At 52.9% G+C, this 23,865-nt stretch overlaps 7 protein-coding genes across 7 annotated transcripts; 5 read left to right on the top strand and 2 right to left on the bottom strand.

Annotated features, from left to right (window-relative positions):
- Positions 1-5,194: 5,194 nt before the first annotated feature.
- On the top strand, positions 5,195-8,139 carry CPAR01_06137 (uncharacterized protein; the record flags this gene model as incomplete). The annotated part of the gene is made up of 4 exons (XM_060490411.1): positions 5,195-5,361; positions 5,418-5,472; positions 5,520-6,026; positions 6,088-8,139. The coding sequence occupies 4 exons, from the start codon at positions 5,195-5,197 to the stop codon at positions 8,137-8,139; spliced, it is 2,781 nt and encodes a 926-aa protein (XP_060351877.1).
- A 1,637-nt stretch (positions 8,140-9,776) lies between these two features.
- CPAR01_06136 (uncharacterized protein) lies at positions 9,777-12,458 on the top strand (the record flags this gene model as incomplete). The annotated part of the gene is made up of 1 exon (XM_060490410.1): positions 9,777-12,458. One exon carries the CDS (start codon positions 9,777-9,779, stop codon positions 12,456-12,458), a length of 2,682 nt encoding a protein of 893 aa, XP_060351876.1.
- A 982-nt stretch (positions 12,459-13,440) lies between these two features.
- CPAR01_06135 (SWIB/MDM2 domain-containing protein) lies at positions 13,441-15,229 on the top strand (the record flags this gene model as incomplete). The annotated part of the gene is made up of 4 exons (XM_060490409.1): positions 13,441-13,537; positions 13,666-13,943; positions 14,034-14,648; positions 14,702-15,229. 4 exons carry the CDS (start codon positions 13,441-13,443, stop codon positions 15,227-15,229), a joined length of 1,518 nt encoding a protein of 505 aa, XP_060351875.1.
- Positions 15,230-15,687: 458 nt separating this feature from the next.
- On the top strand, positions 15,688-16,609 carry CPAR01_06134 (short-chain dehydrogenase/reductase; the record flags this gene model as incomplete). Its single annotated transcript, XM_060490408.1, has 2 exons — positions 15,688-15,931; positions 16,020-16,609. The coding sequence occupies 2 exons, from the start codon at positions 15,688-15,690 to the stop codon at positions 16,607-16,609; spliced, it is 834 nt and encodes a 277-aa protein (XP_060351874.1).
- A 320-nt stretch (positions 16,610-16,929) lies between these two features.
- On the bottom strand, positions 16,930-18,244 carry CPAR01_06133 (uncharacterized protein; the record flags this gene model as incomplete). The annotated part of the gene is made up of 4 exons (XM_060490407.1): positions 16,930-17,415; positions 17,483-17,964; positions 18,018-18,075; positions 18,140-18,244. 4 exons carry the CDS (start codon positions 18,242-18,244, stop codon positions 16,930-16,932), a joined length of 1,131 nt encoding a protein of 376 aa, XP_060351873.1.
- A 1,473-nt stretch (positions 18,245-19,717) lies between these two features.
- On the top strand, positions 19,718-23,184 carry CPAR01_06132 (isoleucyl-tRNA synthetase; the record flags this gene model as incomplete). Its single annotated transcript, XM_060490406.1, has 4 exons — positions 19,718-19,792; positions 19,901-20,254; positions 20,315-22,016; positions 22,076-23,184. 4 exons carry the CDS (start codon positions 19,718-19,720, stop codon positions 23,182-23,184), a joined length of 3,240 nt encoding a protein of 1,079 aa, XP_060351872.1.
- Positions 23,185-23,342: 158 nt separating this feature from the next.
- CPAR01_06131 (uncharacterized protein) lies at positions 23,343-23,686 on the bottom strand (the record flags this gene model as incomplete). Its single annotated transcript, XM_060490405.1, has 3 exons — positions 23,343-23,366; positions 23,452-23,547; positions 23,627-23,686. 3 exons carry the CDS (start codon positions 23,684-23,686, stop codon positions 23,343-23,345), a joined length of 180 nt encoding a protein of 59 aa, XP_060351871.1.
- Between the last annotated feature and the right edge of the window lie 179 nt (positions 23,687-23,865).

Raw genomic sequence — 23,865 nt, 5'->3', positions numbered from 1 at the left:
TGAGTGATGCAATCAATACCCCTCCACACCCCGGCGGATTTTTTTTCGCAGTGGACGACGGGCAGTGAGTGGGGGGAACATGCCCCGCGTTGCTTGGGTCCATCAGGTCAAGCCCACCCACCTCAGGCGACAAAGGTTCGGGCAATCGTTGTTCCTTCCAGGCACCCCACTGTGTTCGGACCCGGACCTCGGTCCCATCTTTCGGACCCACGTCCGTCCATCCCGGCAGGTTTCCGTCATTCTATTCTGGCCCTCTGCCGCTCCATGACTCTGGGGAAGGAATTAAGTCCGCTGATAGCTTCTTGACCCATTCGTCGCCCAACTCCTCACAGTACTCACTCTCTTTGTCACTCTCGGCGCTTCCAAGCCTAGGTAGCTTAGACTTCAGGCACCGACCCGAAGCTCCCTTCTTGATCGGACCCAAGCAATCTCAATAACTTTATTGTAGGACGTCTCAAACAGACAATACCGAGATCAGTAGCACATAGAGAACGAATAGATGGGCCATGCTAGGCAAGTAGTCCAACTACCATTGGCCATTCTTCCTTGTGCAGAGTAACAAATAAGTCCCACATGTCAAGTCAAGACGGGTGAGAAACAAGCTTCTGCGTATCGTGCAACCAAAATATCGTGGTTCTCACGGTTGTCAAGCAGCGATACTCACTTTGAAATACCTTTTGAAAACGATCATCAAGCCAAGATTCTGCTGCCTGTTTCCGTCCTTATCTAGTCTATCGTAGAAGGAAAGAAAAGACTAGAGGGGGCATCCAGCTTTATGGAGACTTTGGAAGGTACCTCGTGGAGCACACACATGTCTCAAACCTCGGCTCTCAACACCTAGTATAGGTAGCCTCACAAGCGACTCAGAACGCCCACCGTTGGACTACATGAGTCATGGTGGGTTGTACATTTTCCCAGCAGCGGAAGACAATCAGTCGATCTCTATTGTTCGATACGTCAAAGAGAAGCGGCCCGTTACACTGACAAAGACATCAATTCCCTAGTCCTGGAGTTGACGTGTGGACCGATCAAATATCAGGTCATGTAGAGAGACTAGGTAGCGAGCTAGACTTCAGCCAGCCAGGCGCCAGAAAAGATGGCATCGAGGTTGTAAACGGAAAAAGGAACCCGAACCCTACTTCATTCCCCATCAGACGTACATACAGAACCGGCGCACCGACTTGTCCGTGTTGCTTTCTCTGGTCAGCTGTCGTCCGGTGTGGTGAAAGGGGCACACTCCAACTTGGACTCGTCCGACTGGCGATCGTTGAGACGGCCGGGGCATCCGGCGCTATTCAGAATTCTACGCGCCCCCCATCGACTGATGTCAGTAGTACCAGCTTCGCACCATCTTGCCACTAGCTCAGGGGACAGACTCTCGACCGAACATATCTTTTCTTGAAGGGTCGGATCCGATGGCTGGCGGAAGACTACAATGCCTCTGAAGTGCTCCGAAAATCAATCGCTCGCGTGCTTCACGCCTCCAGTTCGCCAATCTCCAGATCTGGTTGGTTATCGTTCCAATCCAACTAGTAACACTTGCCATGGTGAGAACCTTTCAACTCGAAGAGGCTAGAAGGGAAAGCCTCGTGCACAAGCAACACTAACAAAGTTGCGCTCTTGCCCCTTCTGTCAGCTCCCCTCAGATCTAGCGCAATCAGATCAGGAAGGGCTGTCCAGCGACATTCCAAAACGTTGACGGCCGATAGGTTCCGTCAGGGCCCAGAAAGCATACCGGTCGACTAATCGCAACAACCACATGGCAAAAGGGGGGCCGTACTATCATGTTTTAGCTAGTCTCCGGGTTTAATGGCGTATGTTCACCGGTTGATTAACCGAGGAAAGTAAGCAGACCCCTACACCTTTATGATTGTGGAGTTCGGCCATCGCGAAGAACAATCCAACCCGTCGCCAACGTGGAAAACCAGTCGCTTCCGGAATGTTCGCAACATAGATGCGTCAGAGCCGAGCGCAGGATGAGTATTCTACGGATGCTTTGTGCGCAGTATTCGGTGGGTGATCGCTCCTGTTGGAAACATCGATCGGCATCTTGTAAGTAGGGGTGAATAAGCGAGGTCAATGTGGCAGATGGAGAAGTGACAGACAGACATGAAGAACTTGGAAGAGTGATGCAAGGGGGTCCTGACGAGAAGTATGCAGCCTGCCGCCCAGCATGCTGGTAATACTACCTTTCGCCCAACTGCAGCTGAACCGCCAACCAAGACATTGGAATCTGAGTACCTTTTCAGTCGATTCTGTACGTCGTCACATCGTGTCATCCGACGTGGCTTTTTCTTTTCTCTTTCTCCCTACGTCTTCCTTAGCTCCGGCTCTGTGTCGGCCACTGGGGCCAAAGAGGATCACTGGCTAGGATCCCATTAGCCCGTGTAATGTCATTGAAACAAAGACCAAGGTTCGGCGGGACCTGAACGATGGATGTCTGAGCAGCGAGAGTCTCCTTATGGGTGGGTGGTCAAAGTTGGGATGAACTCCTACGTCTGATAATGCTCTCAAGAAGGGTCGCTGACGGCAGATTTTCTGCGTCCAGGAGACAATTTCACCTCGATCGTCAGCGCGAGCGAGTTAGGTAGGCCCTACTCCGTACAAGTGAGAGAGAGAATGAGGCCACTTCGAGTCAACTACTCCGTATCTATAGTAGGATTTGACTTGCAGGGATGTTGAGCGGAGCGACGTATTCGGACATCCTTTTTCATCTCAGCAAGCGTAGTTCTCTGAATTCTAGCCAATCATTACTCATGGACTCCCGCACCCTTACCTCTGCCCTTCCGAAGTTCTGGTGTTTCCCCAGAACTAGGGTCACAGCAAGGTTCAGGGTCGAAGAAACTATGAGTTCGTAGGGGCATGGCGTTTGTAGATGCCAAGCTGACGATGCACCCCTTGCTGTCTCATCACCTTTCTACTGCCTATTTTTCCGTGCTGTGTAGGCTAGGTTGCCGGACGCTCAGTTGAATAGCCCCGTGCGTTGCTCAAGGAGGGGGGGCGGTGACGGTGGGCCATATATGCATCTATGGCGCTCACTAGTGCTAGCTTGGTGTAATCCAAGTCGATGCGGGACCCACGTACGACCAAAAAATAGATATCGTGAAGCCATCAGCGGCCGCCTCTTCCTGTCAGACTGGACAAGAAAGACCCTAGGGCAAATGTAAACCTCATCACCCCGGTGGCGATCCCGGTTCACAAATGACTTTCAAATCTTGGAGTTGGTGTAGTTGGAAGAAGACTGTATTTCCAAACCGGCCTAGGCTACGGTATGTGGCTATCCCCGTTGAAACGATATGGATCGAAGCTAGCACTTGACGTGTCAGGGAAGCGCAGCCAATGCAGCACGACGGTTGGCTGAGAAATTGGCGACTCGTATAAGGTAGCTGCACAAACGCGCTCCTCCGGGTGCGCGGGCTTAGCTGAAGCCTCATGCTGCTCGGAGGGGAAAAAAAAAAGAAACTTGCGTTGGATAAGCGAATCTCACCCACAGAGTGCCATGTTGATGCCCACACATCACGTCTCCGTTTAGCGAATGAGCTTCTATCGCGGGACTCTCCAGAAAGCTCACAGCCGGATGATACTCTCCAGTTCCGACTTCGCATCCCCGCCAGGCCCCCCTCCCCTGTTTCCGTCTGCAGGGATAAGTGCAGATCATCCTGCCATCTTCCGTCTAGATCATCCCAGCAACCGTCGGCGATACCTATGTGCATAGCCTGATTGCTCTGGAAAGGTCCGTAATCGACGGAAGTTGTGTGTTCTTGCGCGAAGGGCTCCCGAAGTGTGTCTTTCGGTTTGTTGCGAGGCAGGAGGTACGACATGTGTTTTCTTGAGTGTTTCTCGCCTTTGGGCTGATAGTGCGGCATAGAGCCGCCGCCCAAGCTAAGTCTCGCGAGCCAACCGTTGACTCGAACACGCCGAGCCGTGCTGTAGAGACCAATCGGTTTAGTCGGCGCCTCCTGGGCAAAGAAATACTCATAGAGGTCACCTCGGTTGAACAAGACGCTGGTTTTCTGCTCAGTCAAGGGCGAGGAGTGAACCGCCAAATTCCTCCCTTGACCCTGCCATGTCTCTCATGCCGCTGACTACCTATCAAAGTATCGACGTCTCCAAGTCCAACAGTCCAACGACATATGTATGCATTCGTAGTGGTGGGGCACTTGGAGCTGGCAGGTACTACTGTTGGAACTTGAGAGGGCGTCTCTTCATGCGTGTCTACGACATGTTCCGTGTAGCGACCAGCTAGCTGAAAGACTTGCCAATCCCTACGTTATGCTAGTCACAAATGGCTGGAATGGCGTTTCTTCTTCCATGTCTCATGGTATTCCAGTGGAGATTCGCACAGCTAAAACTTCTGTCTTTGCTGTCAAACTCACCGTCCCAGTCCAGCCGGTGGTCACAGAACACAGTCGATTAACGATTGCTCTTCGGAGCAAAGGAGCGACCAGTCTCCTTACCTTCTTGGAAGAGGGCCACACCCCTCCCGACCCGCTGCGACAAATAACTAGCTCATGGCACACTAAGGTAGGTCGTCACGAAAAGCAGGTGACCGTGAACGAAGGTCCGAGCTGGATAACAACCATGCTTGTTAGTCAACTTTGGAGCAGACTAGAAAGAGGCTTGTTCTGATCTTGATCGGCTCGGCTGCCCTTTACCGACGAACCACCGCTTCTTGATCCATTCGACGTCGATCAGCTCAGACCAGCCAGGAACACCCGGCCCTTGGCCAAGCGTGGCATAGGTACATCGACCGAGTCTAGCCTCGTCCTCCAAGCTGGAGGCCCAGGAATAACTGCTCGTTTTCGTGCCCAGTAAGGGTGAAGAAGAGAAGAAAGGTGGGATTCATGACCCCCAGCTAGTCCCTCATGAGAACTACACTCCGTGTCAGTGGGGATGCGTTGCGAGCTTTGCCCGTCGTCACGCCTGGAGCATCCACCAGTCTTGTACCGCCACCTTGTCTTACCCTGACACCCTTGATATATGTCTTGAACGGGCCCCAAGCCGTTCACATGAAGCACGTATCCATAATCTCTCTCTCTCTCTATCTGAGCTTGGTCAACGGTCTTCTCATTCCCCGGCTTACCACGCGAGTTGAGAAATATATCAGTGAGCCGCCGGTAGACCATCGAGGTCTATGAGAGACATTCCAGAACGACACGTTTTCGGGCGGGCTTTCTCTCATGTTGCTGTCAAGATGCCCGCAACAACCGAGGACTTGTTTGCAGAGTACCACGGACAGGTAGTTCCAAGAGCCTTCAATGGCGGCTTCATCACTCTCAGCTTTGCCGTAAGCTTGATCGGCGCCGCTTCCACGCTGGAACTGCTCAACAGACGGACTTCACCCAAGGGCAAATTCAACCAGTACGCATTGTTCGCAAAACTACCCCGTGACTCTTGGCTGACACTCGAATTCACAGCCTGCTCCTGGTCAGCTCAGCGGTTACGATGGGCGGCATCGCAATTTGGTGCATGGTACGTCTCTTGCCCTCGGCAGCTCGCTCCGTCTAACAGGCCTCTAGCATTTCATCGGAAATAGAGCCATAGACTTGGCCAACGGAGAACCGGAGTTGCAAATTGCATATTCAAGCGGCTTCACAGCCTTGTCTTTCTTCGTCCCTATTGCCGTACTTCTCGCTGCCTTTGTCGCCGTTGGTATCAACAATACCGTTTCTTGGTGGCGAGTCTGCATTGGAGGTGTTTTGGCTGGTGCTGCAATCTGCGGAATGCATTATCTCGGAAACAACTCCATCGACAACTACATCTGCATTTACAATCCGATCAATGTTGTCGGTGCGGCACTCATCGCGGTCGCTGCTAGCATAGTGGCTCTCGCCCTCTTCTTCGTCTTCCGCGCAGCCTGGACCACATCCTGGTGGAAACGAGCTGCTTGCTCTGTCGTCTTGGCCGGTGCAGTCTCTGGAATGCATTGGTGTGCTGCCACAGGTACTGAGTATCAACTCGTTCGCCTCAACGTCGGAAGCAACGAGCTATCTCGCAACACAACCGTGATTGTTGTCATTTGTTTGGTAAGACGACCCTTGCGTCTCCTCCTTGAGAATGAGCCTGAAGCGCTGACCACTTGACTAGTCCATCGGTGCCTGCTTCGTCATGGGCGGGACAGCCATTTACACTGCCCGCATCATGAGACGCTATGCCAGCAAAGCTCAGCAGGTCGTCCTCGCTGCTGCGGTCTTCGACAAGCACAATCGCATCCTCGTCAACCCAGATGGCCTGATCCCTACCGAGAAGATCACCGACACATTCCTTGAGAGAAATGCCAGCGACAACTTCAGCATCGCCCACCCCTTGTTCTTGTGGATGTTCCAGGCGTCGCGGAATTGGTCTGGCATCTCGACACTCATAGGGGGAATGACAAACCATCTTGCCCACCTTCCAAGACGAGGCCGCGACCGTGACTCCCGTGCCGCCATCCAGCTGATCAACGAGCATGGCGAGCTGATTGAAAATTACGACGTCATTTTCCGCGAACTCTTTTGCGTTGCGGCTGCCGGCCTTGCCGAGAAGATGAAGGAACACCTGACATCTGTTGGACTCTTATGGGACGAGATCTTACCAACGGGCGCGAGCGGAGAACGTCCTGGACATGAGACGAGCAGCCAGCAAGACGTCGACACCATTCTGAGACCCGACGGTTCGTTAAGGAAGGTCGAGGCTACTAGCAACAGTGACGACCTTGCAGAAAAAGGCATTGGCCGCCGCAAGGCTCACGAATTCGGGCGGGGTTCTCTTATGTTCTTGGTCCGACGAGTGCAGACTGATCGAGAAATCGAGAGACTTGAGGCCGCTGGTTACCGCTTTGCAGAGCTCCGTCAGGTGAGCAACATCATCGCGTCCAGCATGCAGATCCAGTCAAGAGACCTGGCGACGAAGCTGCAGAACATGGCTTCGTACGCCAACGACAACAACCAGCTTGAGCCCGGCGTACACGTGAGCTTCTTTGGCATTCGCGCTCGAGTAGGTAGTTATGGGTTCGACGTTGCTGTTCGTAAGGGGGCCCGACACCTCCTGCCCAGCGTGCAAATGCCCATCGACCGAGTCGAGCCCTGGCACCTCGGCTTTCTCCAGCAGCTCGACCGGCTGACCACGCTCGGGGTGAGTAGGAGGATTGCTTCTATGAGCAACTTAGGCACACGAGAGATGCTCTTTGCAACACGGTTGACTGAGAGTATCGACGCATTGAGAGATTGGATCGACGACCCGATCTTCAATGAGGCCATTCTCACCAGTACCGTCGTCACTCTACCTGCGGGCGAAGGCTCAGCCTCACAACCGACAAGCCTGATCGCGTTCCGCCTGGTCATCCCGATTCACGTCATATTTTCCAGCCCCAAGTGTGATTTCGTTCCGTTGAACTTTTTCAAGGTCCATCAGCTTGTGGGTCGAGATGCATCGCGGCATCTTGCCTTTACCCAGTCGGTGCATCGTGAGCTGGCACCGGTAGTCCAGTCGGTGCCGCTTGAGAAGTCCAGCCCTGCCATGGCCAGGGACGGAAAGTTTCACTTCTCGTCACGTCTTCGTAATCTTGGACGCTTCGGCCTGTCGCGCCCCGTCGATTCGGAAGGGAACCCGATTTCCACAGCTCTCGGGCGCTCTTCATCGAGGACATATTCGAACGCATCAAGCTCGACCCTCAAACTCTGGACAGGACGACGGGACAGCGATCCTATGTCACCAGGCACTTCAAGCTTCGATGGGCCACCTCCCACATATCCGAATAACGAGATAGCCAACCAGTCTTCACCGTTTGGGGGCATCATGGTATCAGAAGAGATTCGTGTCGAGATCCACAAAGCCGACGAAATGTCTCACTCGGGATCTCACGATGTGGGTGTATCTAATCGAAGAACACCAACAATGCTGGGCAGAAGGGCCAGCGACAACCCCGGAAACATGGCCAGCAGTACTGGCGGTGACCAGACGACGGCTGTGAACGATGACTGTCGCGGCCCCAGTGCGAGCGGCAGTGCCATTGAAATGCGAACACTACAGGTGGCTGAGGTGAGAACTAATGTCCATGCTGGTGGCGGCATGCAGAGTTCGAATGTTGAGGCGGAAAGAGTAAACGATGTACCGACGTTTGTCGACGAGCTCTTCACCATCGCCATTGAGAGTCGATAATCATGTTGGGAAACTAAAGAAGGTCCTTGGCGTTTCCGGGGAAGAAGTCGGAGTTATTTGTGCTGGGAATTTTTTTTTTGGGGGGACGAAGGCAGACAGCATGGCTAGATACCCGGGGTTTAAACCAATGTATAAGTAAGGTAGGCAGGCGACAAATAATGTTACCATTAATTCAGGAAGAGCTATGATTTGCATCCATATTGAGATGAAAAGGACGGGAGTGCCTGGTTCACTCCATACTTCAGCAATCTCCACCTGAGATGGCTGCCGATTTTTGAGTGTTGATCTAGGTATTACGGAGTAACTAGGTAAGTACCTTTTGGCTTTAGGTAAAGTAGGTAAGGTACCTAGTGCAACCCATCAAAGTGGGACCGGGCACGAGTAGGCCCGGGGAGAAAAGGGGTCTGCCGGGCCCACCTGTCACCTTCTGAAGGACCTGGAAGCCGGACATTCCATTCCATTGTTTGGTTGGTAGATTTCCTCATTCATGGAAGGCACTTGGATCTGTGTAGTCTCGACCACCTTCAACATCAACAAGTCCTTCCAAGGAGAGTACTATGGCAGGTGGGAATATCATAGGGAACCTGAAAGGGTTCTGTTTAGAAATTGCTCAACATTGCTAGTTGTAGTATTGCTTCTGTCTTCTTGACATTTTGTAAAAGAGAAACCTTGCACCTTTTATCAAGGTATTTGATGTAGGTGGGCATGTTTTCTGTGCAATTCACTGGCCTTGTCACTGAGAGTGCTGAGGCACCAGTACTACGCCATGCCTTCAATGCTTTCCACCACACGGGGTACCTTAGGCCGTACCTCTTGAGGTGTTTGATAGTGCCTTGGCTACCTGACTTCCATACCTTACCTTACCTTACCTTAGGTGTAAGGTAGGCAGACAGGTGAGGTAAATTTGCACGGCAAGGAAAGGTACCATAGGTAAGGTAGTGTATATACAGAGTAGTAGATGCCCTTTTCTAGGTGGGTGGATTGTGGAGAGACCTGGGCAGGTGTGCCAAACTGCACCAATAAGCACACCCTACCATAACTGGTAGGTAAGGTATCCGTACGCACCTTACGGAGGTACACAGAGGTAAGAATGGAGCGCTGCGTAGGTACCTCTCATTACAGCCAGTCCTGCACTATCTGCCTTACCTGCCTCACCTTCTTTACCTTCCTCCGCACTACCTCCCGTCCTGCAGAATCAGATCTACCTCACCACCCGACTTCCCGTCCGTCGTCTTGTCTTATCCAAATCAGCAATTGCCTGCACTGCACTGCCTGGACAGGACGTTGTGTGGTGGTCGATGTGGACTCTAATGCTTTCCACTCTTCTTACCCTTGCCTGACCTTCCCCGGCACTGGACTGACGACCTCAATCGTCTTGCATCCGCTTTTTGTTGTGCTGCGCCGCGTCGTTCCTTAACTCGCCTCACCTGGCCATCCCACGAGGCATTCCGAGCCACACACACCCACCATTCGACTCCGACTCGTACCTCATCTTCACCACCACGTCACCTACACTGTTGCCCGTATCAATTTTCCCCATCGCCATTCTGCCGCCCTTCATTCCCATCTTACTTCCCCCTCTTCTTTTCCCCCTCCCCTCCCCTCCTACCAGCCCGCCTCCGACTTGAACACGAATCATGAATGGGGACCTCAGTCTATCGAGGGCCCTCGGGGGACTGCGAATAGCCAATCCAGACGACGCCGATGCCTCTCCAGGCGACTCCCAAGATGCCGATACCCCATCATCGACCGACCGGCAACCAGACCATGATATTCAACGCCAGCAACAGTATCAACTTGATGCTCATACCCGTCTAGCGCCCCTCGACGACCCGACCACACAACCATCCCCGAGTCCGTTTGGATCTACTCCCACCTCAGACAACTTGTTGTCTCCCATATCCCACACACAATCCTCCGAGGCGCCATCACCCGCATACGATGGCTCACCGAGCCATGTCGAACCCCGCCGAACGAGCCCTAGTGCCGCAATGCGCGCAGATGTCTACAGACAGCCCGTCTCCCCATACTCCGAACTTGACAGAGCTCCAGGGAATCGATCTTCCGTGTCGCCAACAGCGCGGCCTGTCTCTGCACTATATAGCCACCAACCCGTGGCAACTGAAGAGGGACATCCGCTTCATCAACCACAAGGTCAAAGCGACCGGGCGCGCCATTCTGCCTACGGCTTGCTCGCCAGGCAAGATTCGAACCACATTCAGGGCTATCCAGGCAGCTCAACGCCAACAAGGGAGCCGAGTTACAGGGCGCCGGCCAATCCAACACGCCAATCCCAACTGCCTCCTGGCTCCGGATCCTTGCCCCCTCGGAGGAGCTCGAAAGGCATGGGTGGTGGATATGTTTCGGCAACAGCAGCGCCAGGAGGCCCCCAAGATCCCTATGGCCCAGAGGCGCCGCTACCGACCAGTAGTGAAGAGTGGAAGGACCGCGGTGCCGCCGTAGGCGTGCGCAGAGAAACAGACTCAAACGGCAAGACAGTCATCCGGCATGTCAAGAAGGGGGTTAGAGACTTCGCCTTTGGACGCGTGCTTGGAGAGGGCTCGTACAGTACGGTCTATTTAGCTACTGATCGACAGACTCTCAAGGAGTACGCCATCAAAGTCCTCGAGAAGAAGCATATCATCAAGGAGAAGAAGATCAAGTACGTTAACATTGAGAAGAATACCCTGAATCGCCTCACCGAGCATCCTGGAATCGTACGCCTTTACTACACGTTCCAGGACGAAATGTCTCTATACTACGTTCTTGACCTTTGCAACGGCGGCGAACTGCTTGGAGTACTGAAAAAGACGGGCTCCTTTGATCTGGAGTGTACGAGGTTCTACAGCGCCCAAATACTAGACGCCATCGACTACATGCATTCGAGAGGAGTCATCCACCGCGATCTCAAACCCGAGAATGTCCTCTTGGACGACCACATGCATGTGAAGATTACAGATTTCGGCACAGCCAAGCTACTCAAAGACCCGAGAGAGGCGCAGAATGTTGCTGAAAGCGCGCGGGGACTGCCCGAGAATGGCCGCAGCGAGGCAGACGAAGACAACCGGGCAGCTTCATTCGTGGGTACCGCCGAGTATGTCAGTCCCGAACTCCTGACCAGCAAGAACGCCTGCAAGGCGAGCGATCTGTGGGCTTTCGGATGCATAGTATACCAGCTATTAGCAGGTCGTCCACCCTTTAAAGCCGCAACGGAATATCTCACGTTTCAGAAGATTGTCAACTTGGAGTACGACTTCCCTACCGCCTTTCCACCAGCAGCCCGTGATCTAGTAGAGCGATGCTTGGTCCTTGACCCAGCCCGTCGTCTCACTGTCGAGCACATCAAAAATCACGAGTTCTTTGACGGACAAGCATTTGGCAAAGGCTTATGGAGAACCAAAGCCCCACGCCTTCGACCTTATAATCCTACACCACAAGATCCGACTGTCATTCAACTTAACGGTGTGAGCAACAGTCCGAACTCTGCTGCACCGCCAAGGAGCTCCCAGCCGCAAAGTTCGGCCCTGAATGGCAGCGCTCGACCAGCCAGGATCATCACGGAGCTTCCTCCTCCAACCCAGCTGGATATTGAGTGGTCTCCAGTCTTGACGAAGAATAATGAGAGGATTCTGAAACTGGGCGACTTGATGGTCGTCTCGAGCCCCCTGCCGAGCGGCCATGGTAAAGGCGGCGAGCACGCCGAGGGACACAAGAAGCTATCGAGGTTCTTTGGCGGAAGTACGACCAAGAAGAGACAGAGGCTGGTGATGATAACTTCAAGCGGCCGCATACTGCTGGCACCGGCTGGCGGAGAAGAAAAGCGCGCCAAGCAAGAGATTTCACTGCTTGCACCCGAGTGCACCTGGAGGACGCAGCTTGACGTGAAGGGGCAGACTGTATGGTGTGTCGATGCGGTAAGTATCCTGGACAAAAAGTCTCGCCGCTCATCTAAAATCCGACAGGGCGGCGTCCACTACACATTTGAGGAGCCCAAGGGAAGCTCCAGCTCTTCAGAGAATGGCACCACAGCCAGCGACTGGATAGAGTCCCTAGAGAGAGCCAAGGAATTGGCCTTGTCTCAAAATCTCTCCGGCTCTTATGCCGGCGACAACGGCTTCGATATGTCATCCACAGTGTCGAGCCCGGCCAGCACTCTTGGTGGACGAGGCGTTTACCCTGATAGCTTCAGTGTCAGCGACCGATCCGGCCGGAACCATCTCAGCAAAAGCCAGGCCAGTCTGGATGATTCAGCTTCTACTACCAAGCGAAACCGTTTCAGCAAAAGACAGTCCAAGAATGGTCTTGGCCAACAGTTCTAATTAGTTTGAGGCTTACGACGTCTGGGGCCATAAGATCTTCACGGATCTCAGGGAGGGTTGAGGGTTGAGGCGAGAACAGCGGCTTTCAGGCAGAGAGCCAGCGAGAGAAACTTATTAGAAGTTTGTAATGCAACGAAATATGGTTCAGGAGGAAGCATTCGGGAGCGTGGCGTATTATCGGCTATGCACTCTTCGACAACTTGACCTCTTTTACAGGGAAGTCCTGCAGCTTTCCACTCAATGGAAGCATTCACGAGGTGGGGATTGTGGTCTTCGCTGCTTCGCTCAGGGGGTTTTAGGGGTCTAATAGGTCCTCGGAGAAAATTAACCCACGAGATTTGAAAACCGTGATCATGCGTGTGCTCCCATCAATATCCAATGACCTTCTGGAAATGGAGCGAATACCGCCGCCGCACGCAGGTGGACTCAGAAACCGTATGTACGGATGACGTTGGTAGATGTAATCAGGTATTTGCCTACCTACCTGATGTGAAGCCACCAACATCAGAGGAGAGCATAGCAGTGTTGGTGTAAATGTCTATAGCTTGTAGATGAAAGGTGACGGGAGGTAACCGTTCTCGCGAAATGGTTACATTATCTCTATTGTGGTAGTCTTTTGGCACTCGAGCATTATGGACGGGTGGTGGAGGTATACCACGTTAGTACCAGGTGTGACTCCCGTCTGCTGGAGTGGCTCGGATATCTACCTAGGTACCTAAGGTACTCTCAGTTAATGTGGAGCCTGGACAGGGGCTGCTGCATCAACCGGCCAATTGTGGCCGGTATAGGTGCTACCTTGCGCCTGACCCTGCGCCTTCGCCGCCCGTCGTTCACTCATGCACGCGCGCGTTTGAGAAACGACGCGACCTCTCACATTTGGCATCTTTGGCAGCGTTATCTATGATTCTCGATCCTCAGTGGGAAAAAAATCTGGTTGTCGTCATTTGCTTTGCGCGCATTTTTCCAAAAGTCATCATCGAAAATGCAGCCCCAGTACCGCCAATACGCCGCCCATGCTGGCGCGCCGCAGGTTCCCCAGCGGGCTCCACATGCCCCAAATCAACGGAGAGGCGGCATCGGTATGCCCGTTCCTTCTTTACCTTAGCCTTTTGGGACCTCGGATACCTTTTTCCCTTGCTCTACTGTTGCGCGACAAGTCCCAAAGTGCTAGACACGACGACGATTGTGCTAACTATGCCGCCCAAAGGTCCCATCATGCCTCCGAGCCATCATGCTCAAGCAGCCATGAACCAGGCCGCCATGGCGCAGCACCATCCTCCGGGCCAGGCCCTCACGAGCGAGCTTGCCAAGCGTCGCAGCAGAAAGCCGACCGATAAGACATTGCCTGATGGTGTCGACGAATGCATCACGGATACCGAGGTCGCCCAGAGATACAAGGATTTGCGCGACTTTGAGCGACGTTTGGACGCAGCCATGACGCGCAAGCGACTCGACATTGTCGAGACAGTTGGACGAAACGCAAAGGTTAGTAAATCTACGCAATGCGACTTCATTAGGAGCCATCCTCATCCCTCTCGGCATCACGCGACAGCAGAGCTAAGTCTTGCATTATAGCACTACAAAACCCTTCGTATCTGGATCAGCAATACTGTCGAGGACCAGGCATGGCAAGGAAGTGGTCTCAGCGTTGATAGCTTCGACTTCACCCCCAGCGCCGAGCCTTCTTACAGGGTCAAGATCGAGGGACGACTACTCGAGGACGGATCGGACGACACGTCGGGAGAAACTGACCAGAAGATGGAGTCTGCAGAAGTAGAAGGCGCGACTGGGTCAAGGAGACAAAGTTCTGCGCCTGTGAGCCAGAAACATCGACTTTCCCATTTTTTCAAAGCGCTGAACGTCGATTTCGATCGTACCCGCTCGAGGGCCGCATCCGATCAGACCGTGGAGTGGAAGAAACCTGCTTCGCAAGGCGCAGCGGCAAGTGCAGACTTCGACGAGTTCACCTTCAAGCGGAGCGGGGACGAGAACATGAACATCACTATCAACCTCCATCGCCAGGAAGATCCGGAGCGATATCTTCTCAGCCCTGAGCTGGCCGATGTTGTGGACATGGCTGAGGCTTCCCGCCAAGAGGTTGTCCTCGCAATTTGGGAGTACATCAAAATGATGGGTCTCCAAGAAGACGAGGAGAAGCGCAACTTCCGTTGCGATGAGCTTCTTAAGAAGGTTTGCTGTGACCTAACCAAGGAACGATGTTTGGCGTCTAACTAGTTGTCTAGATTGTCAACGGCAGCGATACTGGTATCATTCCTAACCTGAATGATTACATCCAACCCCACCTCCAACCTCTGCCACCAGTCAGCTTACCATACACCGTACGAGTTGACGAGGATTTTCACAGCGACGCACAGCCCACCATCTACGATGTGCGTGTGGCGGTAGATGACCCCTTGCGAGCCAAGCTGGTACCTTTTGTTACCACTCCTGCGTATGCGAGCGCCCTCAAGGAGGTTGTTGCTATGGATGAACAGCTAGCAACGCTTATCTCGGCCGTCGCGAGCTCTAAGGCGAAGCACTCGTTCTTCACGTCAATGAGCCAAGACCCCGCCAACTTTGTGAGAAATTGGATGAGTTCGCAGAAACGGGATCTTGAGATCATCATGGGAGAAGCAACCAGAGGAGGAGGCGAAGATGCCACGGGCGACGACTGGCGACGAGGTGGCAGGGACAGCGTTTGGACGACATCCAACGCGCGCGAAAGCGTCAGTGTCATGCTTGCCAAGCAAGCCCCGCAGGCGTCTAGGTGATGCGAGCAAAGTAATGAGTTGCGCGTGTTGAATTATTCTTATTTGCGCGAGGGATTCCCCCCCTCACGAACTCGGGCTGAAAAAGAGGGGCGTCAAGGGTTGAGGCTGGCTTGTGATGATGCGCGATATCATACTGTATTGTTTTCAAAGTGTAATGGATTATCGGCCTAGTGGGCGTTGACGAACCAACATTGACCAGGTCTACCGAACCTCGAACATCGTCCGCGTGTGTGACATCAATGGAGGAGCCCAGCGGCGATAGTACTAAAATCCGAGGCGGTGATTTCCCCGCAAACGACGCCTGCCGGCCCCGTGGCACCATCTGATGGCCAACGGGCTGCAAGAAGCACATTTGCCTATATAAATCACAAAGACTTACGAGATGCCTGAGCTTGCACTCCAGTTTTGAGAGGATAATTTTGTTTGTCTACATTCCACGCACTGACATCGATTAAGCAATGGCATCCTTCTTCGTCCCTGGCAACACGGCTGTCATCACTGGCGGTGCATCTGGCATTGGATTGGCAATCGCCAAGAAGTGCGTTGGCCATGGAATGAAGGTCCTCGTAGTTGATCGCGATACGAAGCTTCTTCTGGCGGCAAAAGAAGCCCTTGGAGAGTCCTCTGCCACATTCGAGCTGGACGTGAGCCTCCTTCAGGATTGGGAGACGCTCAAGACGGAAGTGAATACTTTCATTGAAGGTACATTCCTCCTTTCCTCCATTCTCGCGTCTCCATGGTTGCAACGCCTCATGAGGCCCTCCGTTTCACGTACCAACTGCTACTCCAGGACGTATTGATCTATTGGTTCTCAATGCCGGCATCGGTGGCAAGTCGTCATGGCAGGATACAGACAGCTTCCGTAGAATCTTGGACACCAACTTATACGGCGTCATCAACGGAATCAGCAGTCTGCTACCCTTCGTTGGAAGTGGGCAGTCTTCCAAGTCGGCCATCGTCATCACGGGCTCTAAGCAGGGTATTACGAATCCACCAGGAAACCCAGCGTACAATGCCAGCAAGGCGGCTGTCAAGTCTTTGGCTGAGCACCTATCGTTCGACTTGAAAGACACCGCCACATCTGTGCATCTCCTAGTGCCGGGCTGGACGTTCACAGGCCTTGCTGGTGCTGCCCCTGGCAGGGAGAAGCCTGCCGCTGCTTGGAGAGCGGAGGAAGTGGCCGAGTATCTGGAGGAGAAGATGACCGAAGGATTATTCTACATTCTCTGCCCAGATAATGAGGTAACCGAAGAAATGGATCGCAAGAGGATGATGTGGAGTATTGGGGATATTGTCGAAGGCCGGCCACCCCTGAGTAGATGGCGTGATGATTACAAGGATGAGGCACAGGCATGGATGGCCAAACAGCAGTACTGCTAGCTAATGGGACACCTTGTTTGTGAATAAAGCAGAAAGAAGAACCGCTTGTCGCTATCGTCTGTCGATTGATGAAGAGCAATGCACTCATGAAGGACTTCATGTCTGTCGTCTTCCTTGTCTCTGGAAACCCGAGCTCAAAACGCCGCGCAAATGCGAATCCCATCATTGCATCTCCCAACCCTTACTTCCCACTGCTAGTAACGATTCACCGACAAATGCATTGTAGAGCCCTTCCATGGGTAAGACACAGCTATGTAAGTCAAACCTATTGCATTACAACTAGGCCATAAGGCAACAAAACCCGTTTGCCTGTAGTCGACCTAACCGCCACCTGGCATGCCATGCCTCTGAGGCGGCACTGGGTTCGGTGGCATATTCCTGATTTGTTTGATCAAAAACTCTCTTTCGTCGATGAATTGCTCGTCATCGGTTCTATCCTCCAAGAAGTGAGACAGGAATGTAAGCAGTTTCTCCCGGTTCATGAGTAAGATCTTCTGGACCGCGATGGATTTGTGGGGGTTGGCCACAAAAACCTTGAAGACATGAAAGCCCTCATACTGCACCATCTTGCGATCGTCTCTCAAGAGGTTCATGCATATCTTGAGATGCTCTCCACGGTCCACGTACGCTGTCATGACGCTGTAATTTGAACGGTCCAGCAAGATTTCACCCAAAAGCTTGATGGACTGCCGCTTGGTAACATAGCTGTTTGACTGCACAAGGATGTTGTTGTACTTGTCGAAGAATAGGTCAAAGTTGACAGAGAGGTATCTCGGCACCAGCTCCTTGTGTTTTGTCAGAAGTTCCTGCAAGACGCGAGTGTTAGCGACGTAGTCTTGAGCCCCTTTAGTCCCTCCAAGTAAGGGGGTTTACCCTGAATGTGGTAAAGGCATCCGCGGCTACTTCGAATGAGCTCTTGTCGACCCAGTCAAAAAATCTCCAAAAGACGCCCTCGCCGCTCTGTCGACGGTCCCTGTCAATCAAGTTGATGCCCTTATTGCTGGACCCAGACTCCTCGTTGTCGTCGTAGAGAATGATGGCGGCAGCAGCCTCCGACTTGAGAACTTCTCGAAGGACAGAGCCGGCAGGTGTTGCACTCTCTTTATGTTCGTAGCCGCGGCACAGTTCGAGGAGGACTTGTGGACGGTTGTTGACGACATAAGACAGAGCTAGAGGATCGCTTTTCGGGGATGCCGTAGGCGGGCGGAATCGGAAAACGTAGGAGAAGATGACCTGGGTGTCTTTCCTCGATTCGAAGGGCAGACGCCAAAGGTTCACCGCCAGTAAGTACAACAAGTCTTCCTCAATCAAGCCGGTGACCAGCTGGTATATCTGTTCTGGGCTGCTATCGGACTCTGACTTGAAGTTAACGGCTGACTTCGACAAGGGCTGTATGAGGCAGGCGTACCATGGGTTCCCTGCAAGATAAACTTCATCTGGTTCAGGACTTTCGCGAGCTCTTCGGCCTGGATTGGAAATGGACGTTAGAGATCAAGCAAGTGCTAGCTAGAGCTGGAGGGTGTAACCAACCTTGGCGGCGCCATTTGGCCCTTCGAGTTTCGTTACGTGGTCTCTGGCTTGTTTGGGTAGGTCAACGGCAGGCCTTGTCCGAGCCCGGCCGAAGAGGAACGACATGGCGAAGGTGGTGGGCTAGGCCAAGAAACGATTTCCTGGGGACCGCCGGACGGCTCGCTGGTGAGGCCACAAATAGCTATGGTTCCCGATCTTGTGTATAAGGAATGGGCAGGTAGTAGCTAATCGCTACGACAGGCAGCTCCTGAACCGGGCTCGTTGGCAACAATCGGTAGCTGATATCGAAGGGGTGGTGGGCTGAGATTCGAGCCGTTCGATGTGGGACAGCCTAGGCGGGCTCCGTCGACGAAGGTATTTGTTTTGCGGCGATGGTCTACCGGGGACAAGATGGAAAGGCACGATTCGAATGAGGGGAGGCAGAGAGGAGGCAGAGAGGAGGAAAGAGGAAAGTCTCAGATTGGTCGAAAGAGAGGAGACAGGCCGATGGGCGTAGTGTTGGGCCGAGTCCGGGTCGGGGTGTTGTTTACGTTAATACACGGCGGACGACGATCCCGCCGAGAAACACTGAGGATTGGAAGCGTTGCTCTTGTGATGAAAGTGGTTGCTTGGGGACGTCAAATTGGCCTGCACCTTCTACTGAGACCGCACGTTGCCTCGCCTCCTAGGCTTGGGTGACACTCCTTGGATCAGGTACCCAGGGCACCTTGGGGCTGGCCTTGTAGCATGCCTGTTTGGAAGACCTGGGGAGGTACCTTCGTAATGTCTGTGAGGTGAGGTCCAGGCGGTGACCTCGGGACTGAGTTGCCCTGGGGGAAGAACCCAACGAATGGGCCACCACAGTAAAGTGCTGGTTCGGAGTGGTGCGAGAACAACGGACCTGGGACCTACCACCTCAAGTTCCGTGCCAACGTAGTCGTTTAAGTTGTGTGCGTGTGTGCGTACCTTAGACACCTAGGCACCTGGGAGCGTTTTTGCTCTCCACCTGGTACTTTGGGTTCCTTCACTGTATCTCCTCCCGAAGTGCCCCTGACTCCGTATACGGAGTACCTACCTTATTCCCTGTAGGAGCACCAAGAATACCCGGGCACTGGGGTTCCTACGGATGTCGCCAGTACTCACCCACCAACCCCTCACCTACCATGCTGAGATGACTAAGGAAGGTAAACTGAGTGCCGGTCGTCTGAGATGACTTGGTCGATTGCCCCGCGCTCGATAAGTCAATCGAGAAAAAATTACCCCACTGACTCACCTCACGCACTGAACCCCTCCAAATACCCCCAAGTCACCCACGTCCTCTCAGATCCATATCCTCAGTACCTTGGGTTTTGACTCACATGACCCATTGACGCTTCTTCGTGATCTTTCTAAGAGCTCTTCGTTTTTAGAGGGCTTGGCTTCGTTGATCTCCAGAAGCTACGCAGCTCCCGCCTACCTTCCTCAACGAAACCCTGCCTACCAAATTCACTACTGTTTTTGGTGTGACAATATTCGGTTCGGCAGAGCCGCAAACCGCAACCAGGCTACGTTCCCTCACGCGGTTCTTGACTTCAACTTTGTCGCCTTTCGAGCAACATCATGTCTATTGACTTCCCCAAGGAGGAGGAGGCTGTCCTCCAGAGATGGCGTGAGATCAAGGCATTTGAGCGTCAGGTAAGTCTGATCTCTTTTCGCTCCAGAGACAACAGTCGCACTCTCTGTTTACGTCGAGGCCATTTCGTGTTTTTTTTGCTCCCGTACTGACAATCATCGCGTATGCAGCTAGAGTTAACAAAGGGCAAACCCCTTTACACCTTTTATGACGGGCCTCCTTTCGCCACTGGTCTTCCTCACTATGGCCACTTGCTGGCCTCCACCATCAAGGACATTATCCCGAGATATTGGTCCATGAAGGGCTTTCACGTTGAAAGACGCTTCGGGTGGGACACCCATGGACTACCTATCGAGCACGAGATTGACAAGAAGTTGGGCATTTCTGGCAAGGCTGCTGTCATGCAGTTGGGATTGAAGAACTACAATGCCGAATGTCGATCTATTGTCATGCGCTACAGCGGGGAGTGGCGCCATACCGTTGAGAGACTCGGCCGTTGGATCGACTTCGACAACGACTACAAGGTAAGATCGCGTACCATGTATCCTAGACTACTGAGATTGACTAACGCCCGTTCTCCGAAGACCATGGACCCTACCTTCATGGAGTCTGAATGGTGGGTTTTCAAGCAGCTATTCGACAAAGGCGCTGTCTATCAGGGCCATCGCGTCATGCCTTACTCAACAGCCCTGACCACAGCATTGAGCAACTTTGAGGCCAATCAAAACTATCAGGATGTCAGCGACCCTGCCATCGTCATCTCATTTCCCCTGATCGAAGACCCCGAGACTCACCTGCTGGCGTGGACGACGACGCCGTGGACCTTGCCTTCGCATCTCGGACTGGCTACGCACCCTGATCTCGAATACATCAAGATTCTTGACGAGAAGTCAGGCAAGAAATACATTCTGCTCGAGAAACTTCTTGGTACACTGTACAAGGACGTGAAGAAGGCCAAATTCAAGATCCTTGAGAAGATCAGCGGCAAGGCCATGCTCGGCTGGAAGTACGAGCCCCCCTTCAACTACTTCTATGATGAATACAAGGACGTTGCCTTCAGGGTACTGAACGCTACCTACATTACTGATGACAGTGGTACTGGCATTGTTCACCAGGCACCTGCTTTCGGTGAGGACGATTACAACGTCGCCGTTGCAGCTGGCATTGTCACCGAGAACAGGGCGCCTCCCGACCCTATTGACGACAGTGGTCACTTCACCAGCCGCGTCTCTGATTTCGCCGGCATGCACGTCAAGGAGGCCGACAAGCATATCATCAAACACCTGAAGGGTGCCGGAAAGATTGTGGTCGACTCCACGCTCAAGCACTCATACCCCATGTGCTACCGTTCTGACACTCCTCTCATTTACCGCGCAGTACCCTCGTGGTTCGTCCGCATCCCCGAGATTATCCCTCAGATGCTGGAGAACATCAAAGGCTCTCACTGGGTGCCTTCTTTTGTCAAGGAGAGGCGGTTTGCCAGCTGGATCGAGAACGCCCGTGACTGGAACGTCTCACGAAACCGTTACTGGGGTACTCCCATTCCACTTTGGGTCAGCGATGACTTGGAAGAGCGAGTGTGTGTCGGCAGCGTGCAGGAGTTGCGTGAGCTGAGTGGCTACACTGGAGACCTGTCTGACCTACACCGAGACAGCATCGACCATATCACGATTCCTAGCAAAATGGGCAAGGGAACTTTGAGACGCATTGAGGAAGTGTTCGATTGTTGGTTCGAATCTGGCAGTATGCCATACGCCAGTCAGCACTACCCCTTCGAGAACGTTGAAAAGTTCGAGAAGTCGTTCCCTGGTGACTTCATTGCCGAAGGCTTGGATCAGACCAGAGGGTGGTTCTATACCCTACTTGTCCTGGGCACGCATCTTTTCGGCAAGATTCCATTCCAGAACTGTGTTGTCAATGGCATAGTCTTGGCCGAGGACGGAAAGAAGATGTCGAAGCGTCTCAAGAACTACCCAGTTCCTGATTTGGTCATGGACAAATACGGTTCCGATGCTCTCCGTCTCTATCTCATCAACTCGCCAGTTGTGCGTGCTGAACCATTGAGATTCAAGGAGTCTGGTGTCAAGGAGGTTGTTCAAAAGGTCCTACTACCTCTCTGGAACAGCTACAAATTCTTCGAAGGCCAAGTGACGCTGCTCAAGAAGGTCGAGGGCATCGATTACACTTGGAGTCCAAAGGCCCTGTCGAACAACGAGAACGTGATGGATCGGTGGATCTTAGCTAGCTGCCAGAGCTTGCTGCAATTCGTCAACCAGGAGATGAGTGGTACGTTGAGATTCTTACACCTTTGTCCACGAACCTCGCTAACATGCCTTTTCTACTAGCCTATCGACTTTATACTGTTGTGCCGCGTCTGCTCGGGCTCATTGAAAACACGACGAACTGGTACATCAAGCTCAACCGAAGACGTCTCAAGGGTGAGAATGGAGTCGAGGACACCCAACATGCGCTCAACACCCTATTCGAGGTCATCTTCACGCTATGCCGCGGCCTTGCTCCTTTCACTCCCTTCATCACCGACACAATTTACCAAAAGCTCCGCCCCTTCATTCCTAAGGAGGCTGAGGCAGAAGACGCGCGCAGTGTCCACTTTTTGCCGTTCCCCGAGGTGCGCCAGGAGTTGTTCGACGAGGTTGTCGAGCGCAGAGTCGCTAGAATGCAGAGGGTCATTGATCTGGTCAGAGTGTCTCGCGAGAGAAGAGCAGTCGGCCTCAAGACTCCGTTGAAGACGCTCGTTGTCATTCATCGCGATCCTCAATATCTCCAAGATCTCGAGTCTCTCTCATCTTACATCAAGGAGGAGATGAATGTAAGAGATCTAGTTCTCACATCTGACGAGGCCAAGTACAACGTCCAGTATAGCGTTACTGCCGACTGGCCCGTGCTAGGTAAGAAGCTCAAGAAGGACATGGCCCGAGTCAAGAAGGCGCTCCCAACACTCGGCAGCGACGCTGTTAAGGAGTACTCGGAGAAGAAGGTGATTCTCGTCGATGGAATTAAGTTGGAGGAAGGTGATCTCGTTGTGAGACGAGGTTTGAAGGAAGACGAGTCCTCGAAGAATCTGGAGACGAACTCGGACAATGACGTGCTCACCATTTTGGACGCTGAGCTTCACGTGGAACTGGCCCACGAGGGTCTCGCAAGAGAGATCATTAATCGCGTACAGCGTCTCAGAAAGAAGGCCAAGCTGCAGCCGACGGATGACATCAAGATGGAATACAAGGTTATCAGCGACCCTGACAATATTGGCCTCGAAGAGGTGTTTGTCTCGCAGACCAGAGTCATTGAGAAGGCGCTCCGCAGACCGGTGGATAAGCACGAAGTCACTACGGTGGAAGGAGAGGTACCGAACGAAAAGCAGAAGGGAATCATTGCGGAAGAGGAGCAAGAAGTGCAGCATGCGACATTCTTACTCCGCCTGCTCGAGCTTTAGATGTGAGATATGCAGTGAGTACAACCTTACGGTAGCTTAGATCACTGGAACATGAGTAGTTGAAAATGATGAAGGCTTAAGAGGCCCAAAGAAAAGACTGAGTTGACCGCAACAACGTTCGAAGTTTCAGAGACTGGTCTATTGTGCTTCTACCATCATTATCTTGCTTTGCGGGCAGCAATCTTTTGTGATTGAATGATCCAGTGTTAGCGACATGGTAAACTCGGGAGAGACAGAGGTGGAAAGGGGCATGGTGGTGAGAAATACAAGATAGCAATCCTTCAGTCTGAGAAACTCCTTCAAACATTTGTCCTTGTGGACAGAGTTGTAGTCGGCAACGATGCACTTGCCGTACATGGAGGTCTACATCTTGGTCAGTACGTGTTCGAACCGAAAGGTGGGTAGCTATGGGTGGACCAGGAGCCACGACAGGAGGACTGACCTCTGTTGAACATTGGCCGACTGCGGCTGCAAACTTCTGGATGGGCCGTGTGCGAACCATGGTAGCGGCTTGAGATGAACCTCGGGTAGAAGGGAGTAGAAGCAGAGTGCGAGATATGATTGTCGCGCAATTGATGGAGTTTCGTCGTCACAACACGAGGGTACGGGTGGCTAAATCTGCCTTACCTTGGAACGCATCAAAGACGTCGCCGAGATCTTGCCTTTAGGGTAAGGTGAGAG

Source organism: Colletotrichum paranaense (genome assembly GCF_030867605.1).
Source record: "Colletotrichum paranaense strain IMI 384185 chromosome Unknown Scaffold_4.1, whole genome shotgun sequence".
NCBI lineage: Eukaryota > Fungi > Ascomycota > Sordariomycetes > Glomerellales > Glomerellaceae > Colletotrichum > Colletotrichum paranaense.
This window is presented reverse-complemented; position numbering and strand designations above follow the sequence as displayed.